Consider the following 25,178-nt stretch of genomic DNA (forward strand, 5'->3'; position numbering starts at 1 on the left):
ATCGGCCATGGATCGGACAGTGAGAAAACTTATTAATTTGTATTTATTATTATTTATTACTGTTAGGGAAATAAAATGAAATAAGTGTTCTTTGAATGTGAATTCAAATGTCTACTATTACATATATGAGTGATAAATATCTAAGTATTACAGTAAACATTACGTGATCATATGAAGTGGAAGAACGACTTTAGCATGCGATTCCTTTTGTCTCGCGCAAAAAGTTTCAGAGGGTTTCACAAACGTTCCTGTAGCTATAACCCAGTATGGTAGCCTCAAAGGAAATTACCGGAAGAGTCACATTAGGGCCAAGGTATTGGAAACATTTTGGAAACCAAGGTAAAAACATTTTTCGTTGAATAATGAACCTTAATACGTGAGCGCTTTTTCCTTTTCTTTTTGTGTCTGTGTTTGTGTTCGGCCACACATATAAATGTCATCGCTGCGGCCGGGAACTGCACCCTCGACCTTTCGACTGTCTGACCACCTCCGTAGCAGTCGCAGAAGAAGTGTCACTAATATATTCGTCCCGATAGTGCATATACATACCGCGCTAAGATACGCTTCGTTTCCTTTCCTTTTTTTTTTTTTTTGCTCAACATTGTCGAATCAAAAGATCGAATGTGCGGCCGGTTACAAATAGTCTTCTGAAATAAATACTTGTCTGTATAAAAATATACTTTTAACGATTTTATCTATGAGTAGAGGTCGTCCCGTATACGTGCGCAGAGTTTCAAGCAGCAATGTTAAGCTGTTTGTTCGCTTTAGTTTCAAATTGAGTTCACTAATAATTTTGGGGATGTTTTTAAGACCTGCAAATTTTAACCCGCCTCCAATAGACAAGCAACCTTGAAACTTCTCCAGCGCACGCATGAACTTGCATCTTGACACGTATGATCATTCTCGAATGACAAACGTTTTATTGCACCAACAAGCATCATTGGCTAAATTCAGATTGGCTAAATATGGATTATTTCGTACGGCTCGTAAAAACACAACGACAAAATACATAAAATGTGTTCCTCCTGATTCACACTTCGTTTTACCTTGAATTGCTTGACAGTTCGGAAAAAACGTGCTATTGCAAACCCCATAGTGCGCCAAGGCGTAGTCAACAGAAGTTTGATCATTTCTAGAACGCCCGTCCGATTACACCACAAATGTGTAACATCATTAAGATATTATATTCTAATGCCCCACGTTCTATGTAAATTTTATTGCGTCTGTAGCTTCAATGATTCTCTCAATAAACGATGGTCCACATTTATTTCAGGATGTTTGGAGCACACGTTCTGGTGTGGGTCGACGTTCTCCACAGCATACAGTTGCAATACGAGCTTTCATTGCAAGAATGAGGATAACCACAAAATTATAATCAGATCATGCACGTCTCACCACTATACCGCATGGAACACTATATATCATGCACGCGCAACGAAATAGCTGCTTCGATATATCGCTAGCTCCCACACTCTGCTCGAGCCCATGGATGTTCGGCTCGGTCCTCGCAACAGCGTCGCCATACGCCAAATTACATTACTGCCTCGGTGTAGCGCTGGAGCTGACGAATGACCTGAAGCTCTTGCGCAGCTTAATCGTTAGGAGAAACGGGCACCAAAGAAAATGTAAACTCGGGTGACACCACGAAAGCGACGAGTTTCGCGAACGCCCCTCGGGCTAGGTGGCGTTGGTTTCTTTCGGTCTCCTTAACCACTTCTCCAGAGACAGAGACGGCGCCTGGAGAAACTATAGCCGCGAGGAGACACGCAAGAACGTGCGCCTTTGCAAGACGAAGCCTTCCGCGAAGATGTGCGCCGCTAAATATAGGGGACGACTGCGGTGAGCAGGGTGTCTTCCTCCCATTCCCGTTGTACTTTCGTGTGTGGCGTCTGCGAGGAACCGGTGCGGTGGCTGCGAGGAAACCGGCTCTCTCCGGTCGCTGGATCTGGCCGTGCATGCATAAGTTATATGTCCGCCGGCGCCACGCACCGCAGCAGCCGAAACGTGGCTCGCGTGCGTGTCCGTACGTGTGTGCTACGTAGCCAGGAAGCTACCCGTCGGACACGCCTTTTCTCGTCTTTGCTTCGTTTCATCTTGTTATCCCGAGACGCACCCAGCCCGTTTCGCTTCTCGCGCTCCATATTGACACGCCAGCTGGAGGGCCAATACCGGGGCCTTGTAATTGCGTGAAAACTACACGCGTGTATTCCTATCGCAGCGCACGTAACCGCGCGTTATGACCACGAACTGGTTTCGGCCGCGAGTGACTCGCTCCCCGACAACTTATTACGCCAAGACGCCGGACGCGGGGCACGGTGACGTCGCTGTTTCTAATTTTGTAACTGGTGAAGTGGCTCGGGGGCCGGATTCGTATAGTGTTCGTTGACATAGGCTGCGCCTGAAATGAACGTCGTGAAAACCTTATCGAGGTTATGTGACAATTCCATTCCGATTCTTTTCCTTTCAGAGTTTCGCCACATGGTGTGAGTGCCACTCCGCCTTAAAGCCCCTTACTCCGCCTACGTTATCAGCGCTATCTATCGGTCGTGAGCGGTGGATGATAAGAAGACAAAAGAATCGAGCGAAAGGAACCTTTACATTATGCCGACCCTTGTAACAGTCACATGGATCGCCGTTCAGTCCAGATTAATACGATGGCACCAAGCAGCATGAAATGGGGTCGGCGTGGTGCCGTGACAGAAATATGAGGTTGCTATAGTTGGCAGTTTCTACGAAGCACAGTCTTCATTGTTATGCGCGTAAGTGGTTTGTGAACCTTGGGTCAACTATAGCTCGGCAGCACGTATTATGAATATCGGGTAAGCTTGAATCTGGGGTCGGTTGCAGAACTTGTGAATCTTAGGACAGCGGCCTGGATCAGCCTCGGCGCACAAATTGTTAAAGACAAAAAAAAAAACGCTATTCACGGAAAAACGATACTCTGATTTCCAACGGTTGTTTGAGCGAGATATCGTTCACAGTAGGAAAACTGATTCAAAGTCCAATGAGCGAAGGCGGAGGCGCAGCGTAGTGCCATCATGGTGTCCTCTCCATTTAGTCTCTATCCTGTCACGCTGCAATAGCCACGTTCTGATACTCTGTAAGTATGCTTATAGTAGCCCAGTGTTCTACCATGGGCATGCACTTCAAGATTGAGCAATCTTCCTCGGACTGACCTCCCTACTCCGCCCATCAAATAAACGTTCTCTGTATCCCTCTTGGAACTAAGATTGAGCAAGTCGACATCTGAGCTCTAGAATGAAGGAAAAGCAGGCACTCTCAGGTTTTTGTTTATTCAAATTATAGCTTACGTATCCTTCGTTTTGCGTTCAACACTTGCTGGATATCATCATAGCAAACTGTATCACTATTCAGCCGGCAACCGTTTACCTTTCATAAAGCTGCGGCTATAGAGATATAAGATAAAAAAAACTAAAGGACCCGGGAAGCAGGGGACAAACCGTTAAAAAAGACGGGCGCGGTCTGTTCGAAACAATGTGCTATTACCGCGAGCAAAGCAAATCGAGCACGCGCATTACGTGAGTGCGAGCGCTCGCATGTGCGTTCGTGCGTGCGCGTGAGCTAAGTGAAAGCTATGCGTGCAGAAACACAATGGCACCATCATTGAGGCGATGTCGCTTAGCGTTGCGCTGCCCCAGTTTTCGAGCCGGCGAGAACGTCATCAATGAGCTCGCGTTTTTTATGAAGCCATGCTATGCACTGACGTGGCTTTGTATATGCAGAGGGCGCTGAAACGAGTTGACCATTGTCCTGTACAGGCATGAGAAGTTGACCAACGGCGTTTAGTTTGCCCTTGCCTTCGCACGAGACCGATTGCCTTTCCAGCTGGTGTTCTACGAACTAATCGCCGGACGTTGAAGGAGATATTGATTTGCTAAAAATAACAATTAAGGTATTTAAAAATAAAGAAAAGCGGAAGGCAGGAACAAGTGCGCAGAACACTGAACAAATGACACAGAGTAAAGAAGTTGTATATAGGCAGCCGCCACTAAACGCTTGTTGATTTGTTCCAGGCGTAATCAAGCTACGCCTATAGCTACCCCGTTATAACGAACTAAGGCCACGAAAGCCGTTTTGTATAGTCAATGTCGCTTGTTTGTGCGCGGCTCCCAGCTGTCACGGCTTTCAATTTGTTACGGCTCTCCCAGGCAGGGTGGCACGCACAGCGACGACTAAGAAAACCGGCTCGTAGATCCACTTACGCATTTATGTAGCCTGCCAAATCAGTCGGCATCTTGTTTTACTACATTTCCAGGGGTCGAATTCACCATGTTTTTTTTTTTTTTGACGGTAAAGGTTGTTTGCTATTGACTATAGGGAAGCGTCGTAGTACCGGAAATTTTGCGCCAAGAGATGTGCGAGAATCATGCGTGCAAACACAACATGCAGTGACAACGAATGCTCACATGGTAGCAGGAGGGCCTCCATCAAGACCGAAGAGGGCTTTCGGCGTTCGTGCATTATTTCCCATCGACGTAGAGTAGATCATGCCTTCCGCACACCTTTTCATCGACGCACCAACCGAGATTTAACGCTCAACTAAAACCCTCTCGCGAGTGAGACAGTTAGCCATTTTCTTTGATAAGCGTAATCGGAACTCTCCACTGAAACGAGCTGGCCGCGTTCTCGAACAGTATAACCAGCCAGAGCACCGACGTTAACCTCGACATTCTCGGAGCCAAGAGAATTGGCATGCCCCTTTCAATGACTGCGCAAGAAGCCATTTTGGTTTGGCAGAGTTTAACGCCACAATTAGAACGTCATGCCAGCCGCTGCAGTGCTGCACCTAAGGAGATTGACACGCCCTTCCTGCGAGTGTGCACGGAGGCCCTGTCGGTTACCCGAGCCGGCATAGGGCGCCTACGCATACCCATACGCAGCCGACCCGAAAAGAGGAGGGCGACTCTGCCGGTGGACCTGCTCTCTTTGTATCGCTTCTCGGACCGGGCCGAACGTTCGGCCGGGGCTCTCCTTTGAGACTGTCCGCGCATTCTCGGCGACCGCTCTCGGGTGACAGCGGTGCGCACGCGGACAAAAGAATCCCTGGTGTTCTTCTCCTCAGTCGACCGAAGACAATCGGCGATTCATCAGATTCTATCGCGTGCCCTTCTTGAGAGCACGAAGAAAGGGGCCGCGGAAAAGCGAAGCGCCTTTCTCGTTCCCGCAGCACAGCGTCCGCACTATTGGCGACAAAACATCGCGGAAGCGGGAAGTGACATACTGGGCAGAAGATGGGGGAGAATAAAGAAAGAAAAAAAACAATTGCACTTTCCTCGTCAAGCGCGGCGGTCGCAGGCTGCATTGTGTCGACGCTCCGCTTTGTTATGCGAATCTGCACGTCCCGGCAGTGTCATAAGTGGCGCCGTTTTTCGCGAGGGACAGCGGAGCAGAGACGATGCTTACTCGATATGCTTCTTGTTTGTGGGTCTCAGGAGACGAAGAAGATGCGAGGGGTAGTTGCGTATGCCGAGCAGTAACTTTCTGGTGTTGCTATATATATATATATATATATATATATATATATATATATATATATATATATATATATATATATATATATATATATATATATTTGGTCTCGAGAAGTTGTTTCGCCCACAGGCAATCTCTCTTCGCATGCTTCATACGGGGACATACCGCTCTTTTTACAGTCATTTTACATTTAGAGTCATTCTATCTATCTATCTATCTATCTATCTATCTATCTATCTATCTATCTATCTATCTATCTATCTATCTATCTATCTATCTATCTATCTATCTATCTATCTATCTATCTATCTATCTATCTATCTAATCTCCTTGACCCCCGCCCTCCCTACACAAACAGGTTCCCCACCCCCCATTTAGCGCTGTGCTCTGTTACTAGAATAGAAACAGCTTAAGCAGGTGAACGATATTCAGCTCACGACAAAGAGCAGCCCAGTAGAAAGTAATTGAGTCGCTGAGTCACTGGCGGTGAAGTGCCGTAACCGTAAGAAAGTAGGTGATGAAAGGAAGAATACTGTCGTGTGAATCTTTTGGCGCATGCGGACGGTTTTTGATCCCAGTCTCTCGATCCCTATCTTAATCGGCGAGTTAATCAACGGTCTCAGAGAAGTTAGTGTTCGATCGAAGGATGAACCAACAGCAGATATACGGCTGGTCAAGAAAAAAACAAAATCATACGCACAAAGCAGGACCGTAAGAAACGCTACTGGTTCTGCCCTTCATTATGATTTGACCATTTGAATACGCATGTTTATGTCGTCTTTCAAATACCGCATCACTGCATCTGAAAGTCCCCATACTTTACCTATTTTCCTCTTTTTCCTTCGTTATAATTGTCGGACCGCTTTTGCATATTAAAAAAAATCAAGAACATTTTTACGAAGAGACAGACATCTTTAACAAGTACCAGACAGAATAGCTACAGGATGATACCATAACTTACCATAACCATACTATTTGTAATTATTGGCGCTTGTATATTACGTGTTATACTTTTGTTGTATCCTGTGCTTGCATTATTCTAACTCTGTGTAATTCCTGATCTGTTTATATGCTCATCGCAGTCTACATCACGGCCGCTTGTGTGTGTTACAAGCTCATTGTGCTGCAACTTGCATTTGACTTTTATATTGATATATTCATGTGTGTATAGGACTCTGTGTGCTGTGGACTTCTGACCCTATGACGTGGTTTCCTTTCATTTTCTTACATATATGTTTTATATTGTTGTTTCCGATATGCGAAAAGGAGTAGCCCTCACTATTATAAGGTTACTACGTCTCTTTCTTTTATTTTCATTTCAATAAAAAAGAAAGACCGTGCTTATACGAAGATAATGGGTCATTTAAGAATACGAGCAGCATAATTTTTATTGTTCGTACAACACTTCTATTCTTTTATGTCAGAATCATCGATGATCTGTCAATAACAGACTCCTCAGAGAAGAAACGTCGATGTTGACGCAGATTCGCGAGTTTACAAGGCTCTAGAAATTATAAGAAGGAGCGATCCATAACTTGCTGAGGGTGCCCATTGTAAGTTAGCATTCGACAAGCACATAAGTTGGCATCTCACAAGCATCTGAAAAGCTTCCATGCAGATAAAGTACAACCATGGCATTTACACGAAAGTCAATGGCCTGCTCCCCGTTATGGTTGATGGGAAGATTATACCTTCAGTAACCCACTACAAGTTTCTCGGAGTCATCATCGACCATGACTTATCTTGGTCGAAGCACCTCTCAGGATTAAGAAAAAAGCTAGACAGCTTTACTCAGATCATTCGACATATGTCTGGAAAATCATGGGGGCCATCCAAGTCATCTCTTCTGCAGCTCTACCAGGCACTTTTTGTTGGCTACTTCCGCTACAGTGCGCCTGTACTTACTCGGGTTAGTACAACTGCTGTACGCACACTCGAAAGTGCTCAGGCTCGCGCACTGAGAATTTGCCTAGGACTACCACGATGTGCGTCTACTTGGGGCACTATTGCAGAGGCACGTGCGTGCCCAGCTCGAGTTTATCTGCAACATGAGACATTGCGAGTGCATCTAAGGGTACTGACTAGGCACAGGAACCATCCACTCACGAACGTCACAAGCGTACGGCCTGTGTCCGCCTACTCAGAAGCTGTGTTGTCGCAGCAAGACTTATTGCCGTCGGACTTCGAACCGTATGACATACCTGAAGTTCCACTCTGGACGATGGCAAAACCAACGGTGAGGCTCTCAATCACTGGAATAACGAAGAAGTCGAAGATGCCGCTTGCTGGCCTCAAGCATTTCACGCTATCATACATTGCTTACATGTATGGATATTACGAACATATTTTTACAGATGGTTCTGTGACACAGACCTCCTCCGCGGCGGCCTACACTGTGCCAGGAATGGGGATCGCACAACGGTTCAAGATAGGACACAGGACGTCATCTACAGCAGCTGAGTTGACCGGAGTTCGAGAAGCAGTTCGCTGCATACTGCAACAAAGTCTCGAGAAGTGGACAGCGTTCTGCGACTCAAAACCAGCACTGCAACTCATCAGCAATTATATGAGTGACAGAACCGCATATAGTCCCCTGGTTTATGACATCATGTATCTGCTTGCTGAGGCGTCTCATTCCGGACATACCATCGTGCTGCAGTGGATTCCTGGCCATTGTGGAATAGCTGGAAACGAACAGGCTGACGCAGAAGCAAAACAGGCGCACACTGACGGAACTATTATAAAAATTCATTTTTCCCGGTATGACATTAACGCCTTGCTCCATACCTCCCTTAAAACTTCTACGGCGCGACATTGGGACAACCCCGAACATCGACAAGAGCGCCTCCATAGACTTGACGCTGGATTACAATTCCGGCTTCCACTTCGGTTGCGGAGCAGCCAGGAAACACTCATTCATCGATTACGGCTGGGTGTGGCATACACCAACCGACACCTTCACAAGATTGGACAAACACGGGACCCTGACTGTAGCGTGTGTCACACTGTCGAGACAATATCTCACGTACTTTGCGTGTGCCCTCAATATGCGGCCGAACGAAGAACACTTAAATCTACAGTTGACAGCTTAGACTCCCGCCCCTTTTCAGAAGAAAAGCTTCTGGGCGCGTGGAGGAGTGCTTACTGTGCCCATCGTGCCATAAAATCACTTTTGAACTTTTTAAGTGAGACTGGTTTAGACGATCGCCTCTAGAAGCTGTGAGACGTGCAGTCAGTGCGAAATGTGTTTGCGCAATAACTTTTTGTGACAAGATTACTTTTTGAATGGACAAGATTACTCTTACGTGTATTGCGTCTACAGTGCGCATCCACATATTGGACAACGTGTATATAGTATCTCATTGTACCATAACATAATCACCCGCCACCTACCTTTCCCTGTATTTCCCACTTCCCCTTTCCCCAGTGAGGAGTAGCAGGCTGGAGACACGCTCTCCAGGCCGACCTCTCCTCCTTTCTCTGCATTAAAATCTACTCACTCACTCACTCCATGCAGATACTATTAATTCGGAACTTTTCGAACTGTCAACTGGAATTGACGTTGCGATCCCTCATGATACGGCTCCAGCGGTTGAATTTCGATGGGGGCGAAATGCGAAAACACTCATGTAATTAGATTTTAGGTGCACAGTAAAGAACCTCAGAGTCCAATTCGGAGTCCACCTGTACGGCGTGACTCATCATAAGATCGGAGTTTTGGCGCACAAACCTTCAGAATTTCATTGTTTAAATTTTAGATACAGGCGAGAAAGCAGGCGGGTATAGCTGATGTTTTAGGGGATGCTAAGAAGACGGGGGCTTGCGGCCTGCCGCGTAATGCGTAGAGCATACAACTGATTGTCTACTAATATAGAGTAAAAGAAATTATGCTAAGTCAAGGGAAGCTCAGTCGACCATGGTGGGTCAGGATTAGGAAACTTGCAGGTACGGGCGCATTGTCATGGTGAAAAACAGAAGTAATTCGACTTGCTGGGGGAGGCATAAGTGGCATTCATACTGTAGTGAACATGAAATAGTAAAGTTACGATCATTTGACGATTCAACATCTGTTAACTTCACTCTCTGCAGACAACGTCACTTTTACTGTGGCTACCGTCCAATAAATTATGCATTTTGTTGCCTTGCGGATATAGGGTGTTGCGCATTCAGTCATAGAGAATGATAAGTTTTATCTTGCAAAGGGGAGCGCAGAACTACAGCGGAAAAAAAAGAGACCAAGACAGGAAAGCCGCTCTAACAACACATTTCTCGTCGTTGCAATTTTGCCATCAGTCGGGGCGTATATTCTTCGGTCGACATAAGTATTTGGGTCACAAGTTTGCCTTTGGCAAAGGAAGATCAAGTGACAGATCTTTCAGGAATGACCAAGTACAAATGGCAGTCAAAGTTATATTTTCGCTCGAAACCGCGAAGTTTTGTCCTGTGTTCAAAATATGGTATACTTGCGAGGAGCTAAAGAAGGCCTCCGTGTTTGTTTTTCCCGTACAAATTTGCTTGTCCATAGTTTCAGCATGTCTTGTACCCCATTTCATCAACTGCGTGCAATGGAACGAAAGCTACGGGTCTCGTCAGCCAACCCGAAAAGATAGCCGACCGACCAACCAACCAAGCGCCCTGCGTTGTCTTTGCGGCAGTGGTCATTAGGTGAAAACTCAAATAGTCGAACAGTCAGCAGCGTTTTGAGGATGAACGTCAGATATAAATGTTCGAACCAGGGCCACCAAGACCACATCGCATTGCAGATTTTACACGGCGAGCGGCTATACGAGAGGCGGCGGAATGGAGAGGAGGAACGACCGCCATGTCGCCCATACGCACCGTTCGACGCACGTGTATACGCGAGTCGCGGGAACCGTGCACACGACGTGCCTCGCTCCCAGACGCCGTGTTTTCGCAAAGGCCGGACGGCGAGCGCATCCTCGCTTCTTCCAAGATGCCGCACGGCCGTCAGCGGTGCGCGCATGACGTCGTCGAGCGCCTCGCGCAGCACCGTTTCGCGGTCGCTGCGAAGGTCAGCATCGCCGACGCCGCCGAGGAAAACGAGGCGCCGCGGCAGCAACAATGAAGCCGGCGGGCCGCCTTTCAGCGCAAATGATGGGTCGCGGATGTGGGTCAGTGCGGTGCGCCTGCTCTCGCTTCTCCCTTCGCGTCGAGGGGCTGTGTTTATACGCTCCGCAGTCACGGTAAGCCACCGCTCGCGCATGTGTCAGAGGAGCGTAAGGTTCGCGCGGCCGGATGCGGCGACGTTCCGAAGCCGTGGTTCCTGACCTTTCCGCAGACATTTTGGGCTCAAGCAAAAACACGGCTAGCGCGACCGTAAGAAGGTAAAGTTCCTCCTGCTGGCGCTACTGGTGTTGTGACGCACAAGACTTCGGCATTCCTTCGATGTACATGCTCACCGTAACAAGCAACTTCGTAATAGAGGTTAAAGCGAGTGTACAGGGCATTCGACCGGCTGGGAACAAGTTGAGTTCAGATTTTTTTTTTCTGACGACTACTCTTACAAAAAAAAAAAAAAAAAGAAGGGCATGATGGTGATCTCTGTGACTGACGAAGCAAAAGCTGGATGAAGTACCTTTAGCAGACCCACGTTTGACTTTTCTTACCATCAGAAAACTAGCACACATAGCATAAAATTTCAAGTGCAAATGAAATTTTGAAGGAAATGTGCGTTTATGCCTCCTGCATTTTTGCAAACGCCACTATGACATTTTTATCCTGTTGGTTACCCCTTCTCAGGGGACAGCAACATAGCTTGCTCTTCGTTTATAGAGACGAATCTACTAGTGAATAATCAATATAAAACTAAAAGTATTCATTCAGTGACACGGGATCGATATTCGAGCCATCAACTGAAGATTGCAGCCAACTTTTTCTTGTTCTTGCGCTGAAAATTGGCGTAGGGGAGAACATTCAATTTGCTTGGCAAGTAACAGCTATAGCGAGATTCCAGCTTGTATTACTGCAGGAATCGTTGCTTGTACGCTTGCTTACCTGGGGCTGAATTCACAAACCTTCCCATTCGTAAGTGCTATTTGCCATTGGCCGGCCGCCTTCGCTGGTCCTACTATTGTATGACCAGCATAACGATTGACTGGAATATTCTCTTACGAACAATGATAGCGTAAGAGCTTTTTTGCGAATACGGGCCCTGATGTTCATTTTCACACTGGACGCCCCTGAGGAGTGCAGCATAATGTGCACACAGCAAACACGTCTCAAGCTGTTTGCGCGCAACTAACTGACGCTGGGCGACTATGCGTTCAAAACTCGCTCACTGACGTCTACTGAGCTATTTAGGAGCAGAATGAGGCACCGCGTTTTACCTTGTACGTCTCTGCGCACCTAACGTTAACTTTCTGTCTCGCGTGCTATAACGTTTTCACTCGTAGGGCCCCGCAATGTGCCACTTGCATCTCTTCTGTCCGGCGCGCTTCTAATGGAAATTGAGAGCGAAGAAAACACAACCAAAACGACCGTGGCGATTACATATATCGTACATCTAGGCCAGTCGAAAAAAGGTGCAAGAGAGGAACACTGGCCGCAGGCGTTGTTGCCGCAAAGCTTGTAAGCAGTGCACGCCGCACGATCTGCGACGTTCTATGGCGCCCATGTAGGCCGTCGAGCTCGGTCGTTCGTTATGTGCGCAGGCACCTCTCTCCCTCTCTCTCTCCCTCTCTCTCTCTCTCTCTCTCTCTCCCTCCGAGTGCGTGCGTTTGCGTCGTGCGAACACAAATGTGTATACATATATGTCGATGCACGCACACGCTGGAGAATATCAGCGGCAACGTCACTAGCGGTCTTGCTTCCACCACCGGTGTCCATTCCCTCGCACATGCCCGAAGAAAGCAGGCCAAGCGGGTACACGCGTTTAAGAAACACCAAAATAAAAAAGAAACAGCGGCCGTCCGCCTCGCTTGCGACAAGCACGGGCTTTGCGAAAACCCGCACGCGATGTCTGTTTTCGGCGAAATCCAGCCGGGCGGCCGGTTCTTGCTGTTCACGATGGGGCTTTGCTTTTTCACTATACGTATATCACTGCATTCGCGTATACGCTGCACCGTCGGCTGTCACGCCTTGACTCCCACTTTCTTTCTCTCCCACTTCGATATACGCTTTGTCATAAGGTACTGACGACGTTTGTATGCAAGCGCTGAGGAAAAACATGGACTTTCTGTTTCTTCTATCCCCTACTTTTCTTTCATATTCGAGTTATATTAGTAGGTTTTTCTGTAGAGGGTTTCCTGTGCACCGAGCCAGCACGCATATGTCCATACGTGTTTGTGCCCGTTGAGAGGAAAATCTGTTACAAACGTTAAGGAAACGTAATGCACAGCCTGCAAGCGGCGCGTGAGGCTCAGATATAAAAGAACATTCGTGTTTTCTTTTTCGTGTTTTTTTTTGGTAGGTACTTAAAAGGCGTAAGCGTTGCTGAAATGAGGCCAGTGGTTAACCGCCGCTTTCAGTAAAGCGAACATTGGCGTAATAACAATAAGTATCGGCTATTTTTGGTGGGTGTCCGCACAAGAATTTGCCTGACTGGGTGAGGCTTGATCAAAGCTTGGTACGGTTAGTCGAGAGCAATTTGTTTCTTTGTGCATCGCAGCAGCGTCTCATTAAAGACACCACAGAGATTATATACACTGTATGGAGCATGTGTCAGATCCACATTTGCAAAAGCATTTTTGTGCGCACGCTAAAATTGTTTTTTTTTTTTTGAAAATGCGCCGATCAAGCGTTACGGGTGACTGACGCAATCGCAAGGGCTCCAGGTAATTAATGCCTAGCAATTTTTGCGAACAAACAAAATTGCAAAGTCGGCCGCTGTTCTTTAACATGAGCTCATATAACGTAAAATAAAGAAAACGTCTAGCACATAAGAAGAGTTATTAAAATGTCAAACGTTAGCTATAAACCATGCCCGATGTCTGCTTGTGTATTTAGTATGGTGCGAAGAAAATAAATTTGTTTCCTACATTTATTTATCTTGTTTTTTTTCAGTAACAGCTGACTTAGAAGCAGTTCCCGCAGAGTCATCAACTTCATCAACACATAGTCAAGAAAGTGAAACCGTGCCAGAACGTTTAAGGCCAGTCGCTTCAAAGAACTCCTTATTACTTAATGACGCAGCTTCATTAGAACTTTCCAGTTCTTTTTCAAGTGTTCGTACATCGTCTGTCACCACAGTTTCCGAAACATCTAAATTGCCATTGGTGCTGCGTACGGAAGGATCTCATGAAACGGACTTTACTTTGCCTGATTCAAAACGCAAGCAGCACTCTGTTACGAATGAGCCATCCGTAGCAGTAACTGTGGCAGATAAGTCACGATCAACGACTGACCATGCGGCGCACACCAGTCAAAACAATCAAGCGAGCGCGGCTCACCCCTCAACGCTATCGTCGTCATCCAGCAATGGAGAGCGGGAGCAAATTGTAGGCTCTATCTCCTTCTCAGATGAGCCGAGTATTCAAGACGAGCTGTATAACGCACCCATTGTTCCTAGGAGTACTGCCAGCGTAATGTCGGCTATAGAGCTGCGTGTCGCCGAAGTCACAACGCTACCGTCTTTTACCGCGGAACCAGAAGGAACAGAGCCGCAGCAGGACGATTCCGAAGATGCTTCTCTGCGCGTACTTCGCAGCATTCATCCATCCAGCGCCACACCGGCCCACGTGGTCCACCACAGCCGGAGCCGAGAGGCGACGCCCGTGTCAACGGCTGCCGCTGCCACCGAACGGACTCGGGGCGGCGGCAACGGCAGTGGCGGGAACCCGTCCATCGACAACATCCTCAGCGGCATCATCCAGCTCCTTGGCGGCGACATGAACCTCCCTCGACCTCCGTCAATGCGATTGCCTCCTCCTCCGCTGCCACCGCATTCCCCTCAGCAGCACCATCACCACAAGCCGCCGTCGAGGATCAACAACCGGGGTCCCCCCAATTTCAACTTCCCGCCGCCCCCGCCCCGGCCGCCGCAGCTACCGCCGCACCCGCCCCACCCGCCGCCGCACCCTCCGCACCCGCCGCACTCGGCGCCGCCGCGACCGAGACCGAGCCTGCCGCACCTGCCGCCGCCGCACCCGGGCCACTTCGACACGATCCCTCGGCCGCCACCGCCCAACTTCCACTTCCCGCCCGTGAACCATCCGAACCACCCGCACCACCCGCAGCAGCACATACACATAGTGCCTCTGCCCCACCCGCCCACAGTCTACCCGACGCCGTCGGACGTGAGTCAGCTGCTGGGTCTCAACGACCCGGACAGGCAACAGCGGCCCCATCACCACCAGGACGACCACCAACGGCCGCCGCCACCGGCGACGCACTACACCGACCAGTACGAGGCCACGCCCGCCTTGTCCGAGTCACCTCCGGCCAACAATGAACCCGAACAGCCTACCATGCACAGGGAGACTGTTCGTGACAACGGACCAGAGGTGATGGCAACAGCTACTGAGCACTTGCCTCCCAGCAAATCCACCATCGTGCTTATCCACGAGGCACCTGTGTCTTCGTCGCCGGTCGAAGAGGTGACACCGACGAGCGTGAGTGACGACGCCGCGGTAGAGGAGACGAGATACGAAGGGGACACCAGGCACGACGTGAGACCTACGATGACGGAAGGTGATCTGGAACCATCTGGCAAAGTACCGTCGGGACCAGTGTCGGGATGGCTTCCTGTGTTCTTAGACTCTTCTGTTAGAGCCAATAGTTCCAGGGTGAGTGTCAATACGGCCGAGGAGCCTGAAATTATCACAGAACCCACTGAGCCTTCGGTTTTCGATATTACCGTCATGCATTCCATTGGAACCGTGAGCAATGTCGTGACTCCTTCTCAGACAATTCGACCCACCTTCTCGACGACTGCGCCGTCAGTAGAAGTAGAAATGAGCACAGAAAGCAGCTCGACCGATGCTGACGAAATTGAGGTGACGCAGCCTTCCGACGGAGAGGCTGAACCACCGTCTTCATCGCACACCTCGAAGACTTCAAACGCAGAGAAGGAGCCAGAAGTGATCTACGGTACTCCGAAGCTCGAGAGCACGCCACCGACAGCTCCGAGTACTACGCTGCAACCCAGTCTTCGCTCGACGACGACGGCTGTGCATTCAAACACGCATACTGCCAGTGAAAATGAATCGGACGTGGTGATGACTTTATCTGGAAAGGGAACACTCGTGCCGGATGTGACCCACACCAGGCCGCCAGTGAAGCACAATCAGTCACCCACAGGAAGACCGATAGTGATCCCGGTGGAGATCGAAGATGTCAGGCCAGTGATCGGTTTTCCTCCGGAATTGTCTCTCGGTTTCCCGAGACCGCAGGACGGCCACGGTTCGCAAAGACCTGGCGGAAGCACGTCTCGTCCACGGCCCAAAGAACCAACGGGTCCACCACGCAAGACTACCTCGAAGCCTGGGTCTTCTCCACGAAGGAGACCTGGCTACCGGCCAAAACACAATGCTACCTTGGTGAGGTAAGTGTTCTAGCGGATTATTGCACTACACTCGAATACAGTTGTATCTTGTGGAAACAAATACAATTCTTTCCAGAGCAAAAAATAATCAAGTTTGTGTTCCTATATGCATATCTAGCACAAGCTTTGTCATGTTGGGTAACTTGACGTGAACGTTTTAATCATTACTGTAAAGCTTGCTAGCGTATAATAGTAAAAAAACAAACTTAACCCCCGCCCTTCTCTCGAGCCATTCGTCTTGCTATTTGCAGTAATTCTTAGCCTGTAGAGCGCAGACAGCTTTTGAACGTCACGTATTTGACCATACAGTTCATAACTGTAACCATTGTGAACAATTGCATGAGACCCACGGCGATCAGAAGCGTATATAGGTATAAGACGAGCAGAAGAACTAAATGTTTTAGTGGAGTTTTATTGAATACCGAGAAAAAAAAAGTACTCGAAGCAGGAAACAGATGCTGGCCCTTTTGGGCAACGTTATACCGGCCATAACTGAGCCAAATTCGCAATATCATATTTTCACTCCCAGAATCGACACCTGCATCGTTGGTGACGACTCGACGTGCGACTCACAGCTGAACGAGTGGTGCAAGGCCGAGCTTGGCGTCAGTTCCTGTCACTGCAGACCGGGATTCACTAGGACAATACCCAGGGGACCTTGCGGCCGTTAGTATCATTACTTGTTTTTGCTGCGACGAAAATACGGGCATGTTTAACTTATTAGTTTCTCGCAAGTAAACAAGGCGCGAGGTAGATGCGAAAGTCAGAAAATGTCATCCACATAAACCTAGCATCAAGCTAAACTGAAAACCAATGAGCGTTCGCTAGTGTAGGAAAGCTTTCCAGTTTGACGACTCCTGATAAGGACGCCTTCTTGAACTGCGGAGTTTCCTTTTCGAGGAACCTACATAATATTCCTCGCTAGCTTATTACCAAACAAAAGTCAATAGCAACTCACCATGCAGCGATAAATAGTGGTCGAACAAGGAAAATCTCAGGGATGGGAAATAAGGAGCACCTCAACATGAGGACTAGTTCACCGCGTTCAACAAGTCACCTTGTGGAAACGTTGGCTTCAATGACACCCTCGGACGACTGTTGATCAGTTCAACTTTCCTCACGGAAAGTCAGCTGGCGTTGATTCCGCGTCAGTCCAGTATTAAGCTTTGTTTCCTTCACCATTGCCGAAAAATGCAAGTGTCACCAATTAGTGTTAAACGCGCATGTACCATCGCGCACAGGCATTCATCGACAGAGCGCTCCCAAAGCACAGAAATGTAAGCATCGTTAACTGCTGTTTAGAAAGGCAACTTCATTTTCTTTCAAATCAACATCGTTTCAAAGTAACCGTAATCATCACCACACGAATATGTTTCGCTAGGTTGAATCACTTTCTGTTACTGAGCAAAGCTCCATTGCATTTCCTTACCCTCTTTGACAGCCTTACAAAAATGTACAACGCAGAAACGGCTACCACTGCTTGAAATGAGCGACAAAACGTCTTTATTTCAGCACGATATAAAATAAAAGGGAAACAAGGAATTAATGGATGTCTCAGTGCCTATGTGTTCATATAAAAGATTACATATCACGGAGCAAAGGAGGCTCCAGTAGAGGAGCTTCCTGTGCAGTAGGCACTAGTCCTCTATATCTCACCGACTAATCTACGGAAGGACTACAGCGAGAATTTTTGCACTGCGGTACATCGATGGTTCTTTACTGTCTTGCTCTTACGAGCTTTATGTTGAGTTGAACGGAGAAGAAATTCTTATTAATTTCGTTTTGTGCATAATTTCGCAGCTGTTATCAACGTTGGCCTCACATTGAAACTCGACCGGCTCGGTGACCAAAAGCTGGTGTTCACCAGACATTACAGAAACCCGGAATCGGAAGACTACCGGCTGCTTGAGTATGAAGCAAAGCAAGCGGTAAGTTCTGTGACCTCTTTTCTCTCTCTCTATTTCTCTAATTCCTCAACCACAAGGTGCTATAGCAAAAAAAAAAAAAGTATTCTGCTGAATCGTGTTTGCAGAACTAGTTAAATAGGGGCCCTGGCCAATCGTGATATTAGGAAATGTTGGGCATTTGGACCAGTTGAAGGGACGGCGAAATTTCATGTGCCCTCACATTAAAAAATATTGGAGAGGCCTGCAAGTTGAAAATGTTGGCAGTCCTTTACAGAACCATAGTCTCTCAACAGCAGTCCTTACTACCAAAAACCTGAAACTCTGGACGATGTTGGTAGTATAAGTCAAAGAGACTTGCTGCATAAATCTGTTTAAACCAAGCTAGTTTCTGAAGCAAAGCTTCGGATAACACGTAACAAGTTTCAACGGACTCCCGCATTACCCTGCATCAATAACCCGTTGTTTTCTTTTCCCTCCATGCCTGTCTCTTGGCGTACTGCAGCTACACAGCCTGTTCAGCAAGTCCAGCTTTTCGCGGCTCTTTGTGGACGCGACAGTGAACAGGTTCCAGTCCGCCGGCAGCAAGATCATGATGAATGCCACTGTGCAGCTGGAGGACAACGACATCACGCGCGTGCCTTCGGTGAAGCGTGTTCTCCAGCACGAGGTGGTGAACATGATCAACCGCCGAAACTCGAACATCGGAGAGAGCAGGCTTTACGTCGACGGGCTTCTCAACTCGGGACTTTCGGTGGACGGTGAGAGAACGATGAACGTCTTTCTGGACCTATGCCGCAGGCTAGATATCGTCTCATATATATATATATATATATATATATAAGGCCATGTGAGATGTTATATTCGCAGACAATGTGTACATAATCTGCGACGTCGCATGCTACGTGCACTTTTGTTCGTTTCTCTCGCTTCAATGTATTAGACGCTTTTCCCTCAGCTTCTAGCCTAAAGATGTTACACAATAGCGCTTCGCCTCCTGTAATATGGATATGAAATCATCGCGATGGGAAACACAGTAATATAGGAATCATCCTGGAAAAACCCAAACGGGGAAATAAGCGATTATATAGATTTCACACTCACCGCCAACCTTGCAGCATTGTGCAGGTTGTAGAAATGTTGGGTGAGTAAAATTGAGTGGTTAGTGACATCCGGAACCGCTCTATCTGTGAAGAGAGAAAAGGCAAAGAAACAGGCCAACCCAGTAACAGTCTGGCAAAAGCGAATAAATTCAGGCTGGCTAGACCACGGGGAAAAAAAAAATATGAGGCATGAGTACAGGAGGAAAATAGTAGCATACAGATAACGAATGAGGACTTAACTGAAATAATTTCAGACACCACAACTGAAGTCTGAGGTAGCGCTCAAGGACAGAAAACATCCTAAGCAACGAAGGATCAAAGCATAGAATGACGGAACATGAAGGACCTCAACATTAATAATCAGGCCGAATTCGCTGAACTGTCAAAATTGATAAGAGAAAACAAAAATCGATATAATAGCATTTAAAAGCTTTAGGAAGAAGCAAGCATAGAAATCGATAGATCAGAAGGAGCTGGAAGACTGGCGTTCGCAGGGAAAAGATGTTCGCAGTGAAAGACTGAAAAAAAACAACAATGTCATCAGTGATTTCGATTAGTATATATAACAAGGGCAGCAAAGCATTGATACGCTGAACTGTACGATGCCCAGGAAATCAGCGTAACTTCAGGCATACAGCCCATAGTTTCCAGGGACGGGAGGTAAAACAATATGCAAATTCTCATATGATTCAGATGACCTACCAAATAATTTTAATAAGAACCATTTCCCCGGTAGACTATAAGTCTAAAATTTTCAGTTGCTAAGATTCGCTCTGTGCAAAGGACAATAAGCTTATTTGTTAAGCGTGAAGCTATAAGCAGCAGCGAAAGGGTCCTTGTATTTCCTTCCACGCACGCAGACGTGAACGAGTGCAACGACGTGGGTCTCAACGACTGCTCCAAAAACGCCGTCTGCGAGAACGTGTTCGGCACGTTCCGCTGCACTTGCAAGGCGGGCTACACTGACAAGTACCCGGACACCAAGTGGAAGAGCGGCAGAACCTGCAACGGTGAGCGAAAGTTTGGCACTCTACCTCCCTTTTGGCCGCTGACGTTGCTACATGCTGTCGGCTGATGTGCGTGACAGATAAGGCGGCACTTCGGTCGCTTTACAGTGCACAATCTTTGGCATATGTACCGTATTTAGACGTCCCCATTTCGGACGTCTAAAAAGGACGCTAAGGCTTTTTAGAGTTCGAGAGTGTGCAAGCGGTTTCTGGAAAGTTAGAATAGATCGTCAGAGTGCAGCGAGGTGTTCAGGAGACTGTCGGGGATTTTCCAAATAACGGTTCAGTGCAGCGATACTGGAACTTGATGTGATTCATATACCGTATTTTCGCAATTCTAAGCACCCCCCGATTCTAAGCACTCCCCCCCCCCCTCTATTTTCGCGAAAAAGTTTGGAAGAAAGTTTGCATGCGAATCTAAGCACCCCCATATTTGTTAGGAAGAGCGCGTAGCCAAGGCCTTCAAACGCGCTTGCTCACCCTGGAATCATTGCTCGACGGACCTGAAGGCACGCGGTCGTTGCTTCTGTTGGACGCGTTTCACGGCCATCTGACTCCGGAGTTAAAGACAAAGATTCGGAGCATCAATAGCCACTTGGCTGTGATTCCGAGTGGCATGGTGCCAGTGCTGCAACCCCTCAATGTTTCAGTCAACAAGCCCTTCCAAGCCAATCTCTGACAGGAGTCCGAAGAGTGGGTGCGAAACCCTGACCGGAAGACGCCGACGGGAAAGCTGCAGAAAGCGTCCCCATCAACCATCGCAAAGTGGATTTGGGACGCGTGGAAGAGGGTCCAAGTGGACGTTGTGGTCTAATCATTTAAGAAGTGCTCGATCACAAACAACTTCGACGGAGCGGAAGACGACCTGCTGTGGGGTAGCGAGAGCAGCGGTTCAAGCGGTGCGACGAACTCGAATGGCAGTGATAGTGACTGAGCATCCTACACAAGCAGTGGGTTCACTGTCTGCACTGATTTTTTTTTTTGAATGTTTGCAAAATAATATGTTATTTCTCGCACCCGTCTCGTCGTGATGTCGCAGCGAAAAGAGGGCGGGGGAGGGGGGGGTCATTCTAGGTTTTTCGAATCTAAGCACCCCCCCCCCCCTCACTTTGGGCATCGCGATCGTGAAAAAAAGGGGGTGCTTAGAATCGAGTAAATACGGTACTTCATATTTTGAAACCTAATAGAAAACGTTCTTTATCCTTCCTTTTTAATATCTTTTCTGCGATCCACGTTTGTACGGGACCGTAGTTGTAGTTGCACCGTTGATGGCATGTTCTGAGTGGGCGCCTTTTTAGCTAACGTTTAGTTCGTCAGAACTACTTGTTATTGGTCGGCAACTCTCGCTAATATGTGTTCAGTGTCACGAGTGACCGGCGCCTGTTCTTACAAAGTTCCTGTCGTACAATTGCATTGTGGACATGAGCCCCGAGGGCGAATTCACAGAACATTTAGTGCACAGGAACTGTTTGTCATTGGCCACATGGGTTCGCTAGTATTATGTGTATTACAGTTGATCGTTGCTTGTAGTAAAGAATCGTTTTAGCGTAAGAGCTGCTTTGTGAAAACGGGCGCAAACATCTGCGGCCTGGAAACCGTAATGCGTGGCCTCACGAACAGGATACGAGTGATACACGGAGTCTGGCTCACAATGTTTTTCGCACTGAAGGCGCTCTTTACTATTTGCCTAAATTGGCGTGCTGACCATCACTTACGAATAGTTATAGATATTTATTAATTGTTATGCAAATCTACGTCCAGGCAGTGTGCCGAATCCTACCCTTCATTTGAACAACATGGTCGTCGCCACAAAGACCATCACCGCTCGAAACAGGCACCCCTGTGCAACCTAGCCACCGTGGCTGGCACCAGGGCATACAGACGATACCACGATAAAGTGTGCGTTCAGCCCGCTGACAATGCTTGTTCTTCTTTCTTCCATTTAGCCTGCGCACCGGATTACTGCAACAACAGAGGTGACTGCCGTATTGCGAATGGACAACGTGAATGCAGGTACGGGTTCCAACCGCACCTTTCATTATCTACGTTTTCCTCGTAACGACTTCGTTTTTGTAAATCAAGTCACGTCGCAAGCCCCATTTTGCATGTATTCTACGCGATGTTACAAAAATCACACTGAGTGAGGAGGACAAAAACAAAGGAAGCAGGGAGCTAATGCGATTAGTGAGCGATTTGCTACCCTGTTCCCAGTGAAGAAGAAAATGATGCAGAAGGACAGTGAGAATCTGTAAGCCCTACAACGTCACATAAAGAACATAGAGAACAATTGTTTGCGTTGTTAATCGTGCTTTGTTGTGGTAGGCGCCGTGATCTCCCTCGCGGACTTAATTTTGAAGCTGTGAGCTATTTTTCAGGCGCATTTCATGTCTCGCTACCACATCGTGTACACATGGCGGTTGCCATCTGCCCAGTATAACGCACTCTCGTTTACGTACTCTCGTGCGAATACGAGAGTAATAGTCTCCCCTTTCCACATGTGTTATGAACCGAAGTGAAGCAAAAAAGATCGCGTGAATAATTAACACACTCAAAAACCCTTTTTTATGCATAAAAACGCATAGGTACTTCGTATTCGTCAAGAAAAATCTGCCGTCCCAACTCACATTACCAAACGAAACAACCGCAGTCGTGCAGCGAACACGAGATTCCAATAAGCTGAAGCGACTCAGAAATTTTGACAGCTGGATTCATCCCTGTGAAGTCCAGTTAAGGGTTTACCCATACTCACCTCATTGGCAGGACATGAGGCACATGCGTCGTCGTGGGATATTCTTGAAGACTGACCTGTAACGGAATCACGATTCTCTCTGCAGTTGCCGTGGAAAGTACATCGGTTCCAGGTGCGACATTGACGGAGAGGTGCTGGGTGTGGCGCTGGGAGCCTCGGTCACGGCGGTCATCATCATCGTTCTCACCCTCGTCTGTCTGTGTCTCTGGAAGTGAGTGCACTTGCACGCATACGCATATAATCGGCGCTCTACAGCCGAACGCTATACCGCTTCAAGCGACGCCGTGGCATAAGCTAGCGGATAATTCTGGCCAGTCTTTGTGTTACTTCCTTTGTTCCTATGTAAACCGAAATCTTCACGGGCGTTCCCCCATCAACCTTGATAGGAATGCGGTCGCTACGGCAGAGATTTAACTCGCGACCTCTTGCTTATAATAGTTTGTGGAACGCCCAGTCATTGTGCCACTGTGGCTAAGAAAAAAGACGAAAATGAACCTTGCGATGGCACAGATTTTACAGAGCGAGACGGCGAAAACGGGCGTCAAGTTCGCTACAGCCGTTGCTAGGGTATTACAGCAAGCGCTGGCAATCTTATCCGATCAATGCGTTTCCTTATCGCTGTAATGACTGTTCCTCGCTTCGCTCGCGCCAGCCACCTGGGCAACTGCGCGGCAGTTTTCTGAGCGAAAAGAACGATCTCGTTCAAACAGCGAGTGACGGAGCGATTCGATGGACGCCGTAGATATGAAAAGCCCCGGGTGACGTGCACTTATTATCGTCTCCTATGTACGCAGCCGTCGTTGGAAGCGCGAGCAACACAAGGCGGAAGTGATGTCGGCCCACTCGGTCGGCAGTCTCGGCTATCTCAGCAAGGCATCTACGCTGGGACCGGCCTATCGCGTCAGCGTCGAAGACAGACTACGCTGGCAGCACATCGCCGACGCCATGGGCAACATATACGTGGTAACGACGTACTACTTGGCTCTCATGGAGGAAGGAAAATGTTGGGAGGGAGCATCGCGCAACGCGATTGAAGCCGGGTGTCGTAGCCCAACATGTGATCGCTCGTCAAAGTGCGCGGTTGGTTTTAGTGTTCCCGCTCGGCAGGCTGAGCCACGGCGGGGCAGCCGAACAAGTACGCACCAAATAAAGACAACTGGCATAGCTACTGGGAACCAAACGTCTCAGCAAATCCCGACTCTTGCGCCGTGATCTCGACGCAAGAGGTCACGTGTTGGGCCACCACTGTGTAAAGGTTTGGCTTCACGGAGCGTTCGCGTGGCAAGGCTGCAGCTGCGTGACGTAATGCTCTCTCCTAAATTTTTTTCTTTCCTCCATGTTGGCTCCTCTCTTATACATGTGGCGAACTTCTATATACAGCCTTTTTTTAAATTGTTTGCTTCGTCTTGTGCCTGAGCTGTTTGAAACTAATTAGCGATGAAAACATTTATTAGAACATCTCGCTTACACCGAAATTTCGTTGATAGCTGTTCATCCACTATAATTCAACTTTTTTTTATTAGTAGTGATACGACGAATGGTATAAATTGAGTGGCATACTGTAGATCATTTTTCTTTTGCCTCTGCGGACTTTTGACACATGCACGTGCATAACAAAAGTTATGTCGGGGATTCAGAAATAGTGGAAAATAAAATGCCTTCTCCTACTACGCCTCCACAACGCTATTTGCCACTGACGTAAAAATAATTATAAGTGCCTTACAGCCAACCAAGATGTTCTTTATGTCGGATCTACGAAAATCTATTCAGAACTGCGAGCTGCCCGAGTCACGACGATACGATTACGTTGCGTCGCAAGACGTTGGACTGGTATGGGACTTGCGCGCCTTTTCTGCGAGATACTCTAAGCATATACCTTTTTTGATGTCTGGTGCAAGGTTCAGGGCACCAATAGTGTTCCGCTGCAAGCTCCTATAAAGAACGCTGCAGCCTTGTTCACAGGATACAAAAGCGATGTGTTTTGAGATTACTGACAATACACCACTGCTGTGTGTGCCACGTTGACAACCTATTGATTTTTCAAGTGTGAAAGAAATATCTGCGCCAAGAAATAGGAGGAGTCGGTACTCCCTGAAGTTAGTTATAGCGGAATATATATATATATATTCCGCTATAACCAACTTATATATATATATATATATATATATATATATATATATATATATATATAATATTCGAGCACTTATGATAGTTCACTTATAGTATAATGGTACGGATCCTGAGCCTAGCAGCAGCTATATTTAATTTGATACAGGAACTATCGAACACAATCTCTTCCTCTCATTTTTCCCTTTTAGCACGCACCCGCACTGATTTGTATCACGCTCTCACCACAACGTTAAATTAGCTGTCATTCAACAACTGGGGAGCATTGCTGCCAACTAAAGCGATGGACAAATG

General features: G+C 47.6%; 1 protein-coding gene across 2 annotated transcripts in view; it reads left to right on the top strand.

The window, feature by feature from the left end:
* The window catches only part of LOC142582427 (uncharacterized), a 98,450-nt gene that overhangs the window by 70,013 nt on the left and 3,259 nt on the right, over positions 1-25,178 (top strand). For both annotated transcript variants that reach the window (XM_075692135.1, XM_075692134.1), the window contains exons 2-9: positions 13,516-15,994; positions 16,524-16,660; positions 17,795-17,922; positions 18,404-18,659; positions 19,862-20,011; positions 21,955-22,021; positions 22,843-22,968; positions 23,552-23,720. In XM_075692135.1, coding sequence (XP_075548250.1) covers positions 14,037-15,994; positions 16,524-16,660; positions 17,795-17,922; positions 18,404-18,659; positions 19,862-20,011; positions 21,955-22,021; positions 22,843-22,968; positions 23,552-23,720 — 2,991 coding nt within the window. In that variant the 5' untranslated portion in view covers positions 13,516-14,036. The remainder of the gene's footprint in view (positions 1-13,515; positions 15,995-16,523; positions 16,661-17,794; positions 17,923-18,403; positions 18,660-19,861; positions 20,012-21,954; positions 22,022-22,842; positions 22,969-23,551; positions 23,721-25,178) is intronic.

This window comes from Dermacentor variabilis, chromosome 5 (genome assembly GCF_050947875.1).
Source record: "Dermacentor variabilis isolate Ectoservices chromosome 5, ASM5094787v1, whole genome shotgun sequence".
Classification (NCBI taxonomy): domain Eukaryota; kingdom Metazoa; phylum Arthropoda; class Arachnida; order Ixodida; family Ixodidae; genus Dermacentor; species Dermacentor variabilis.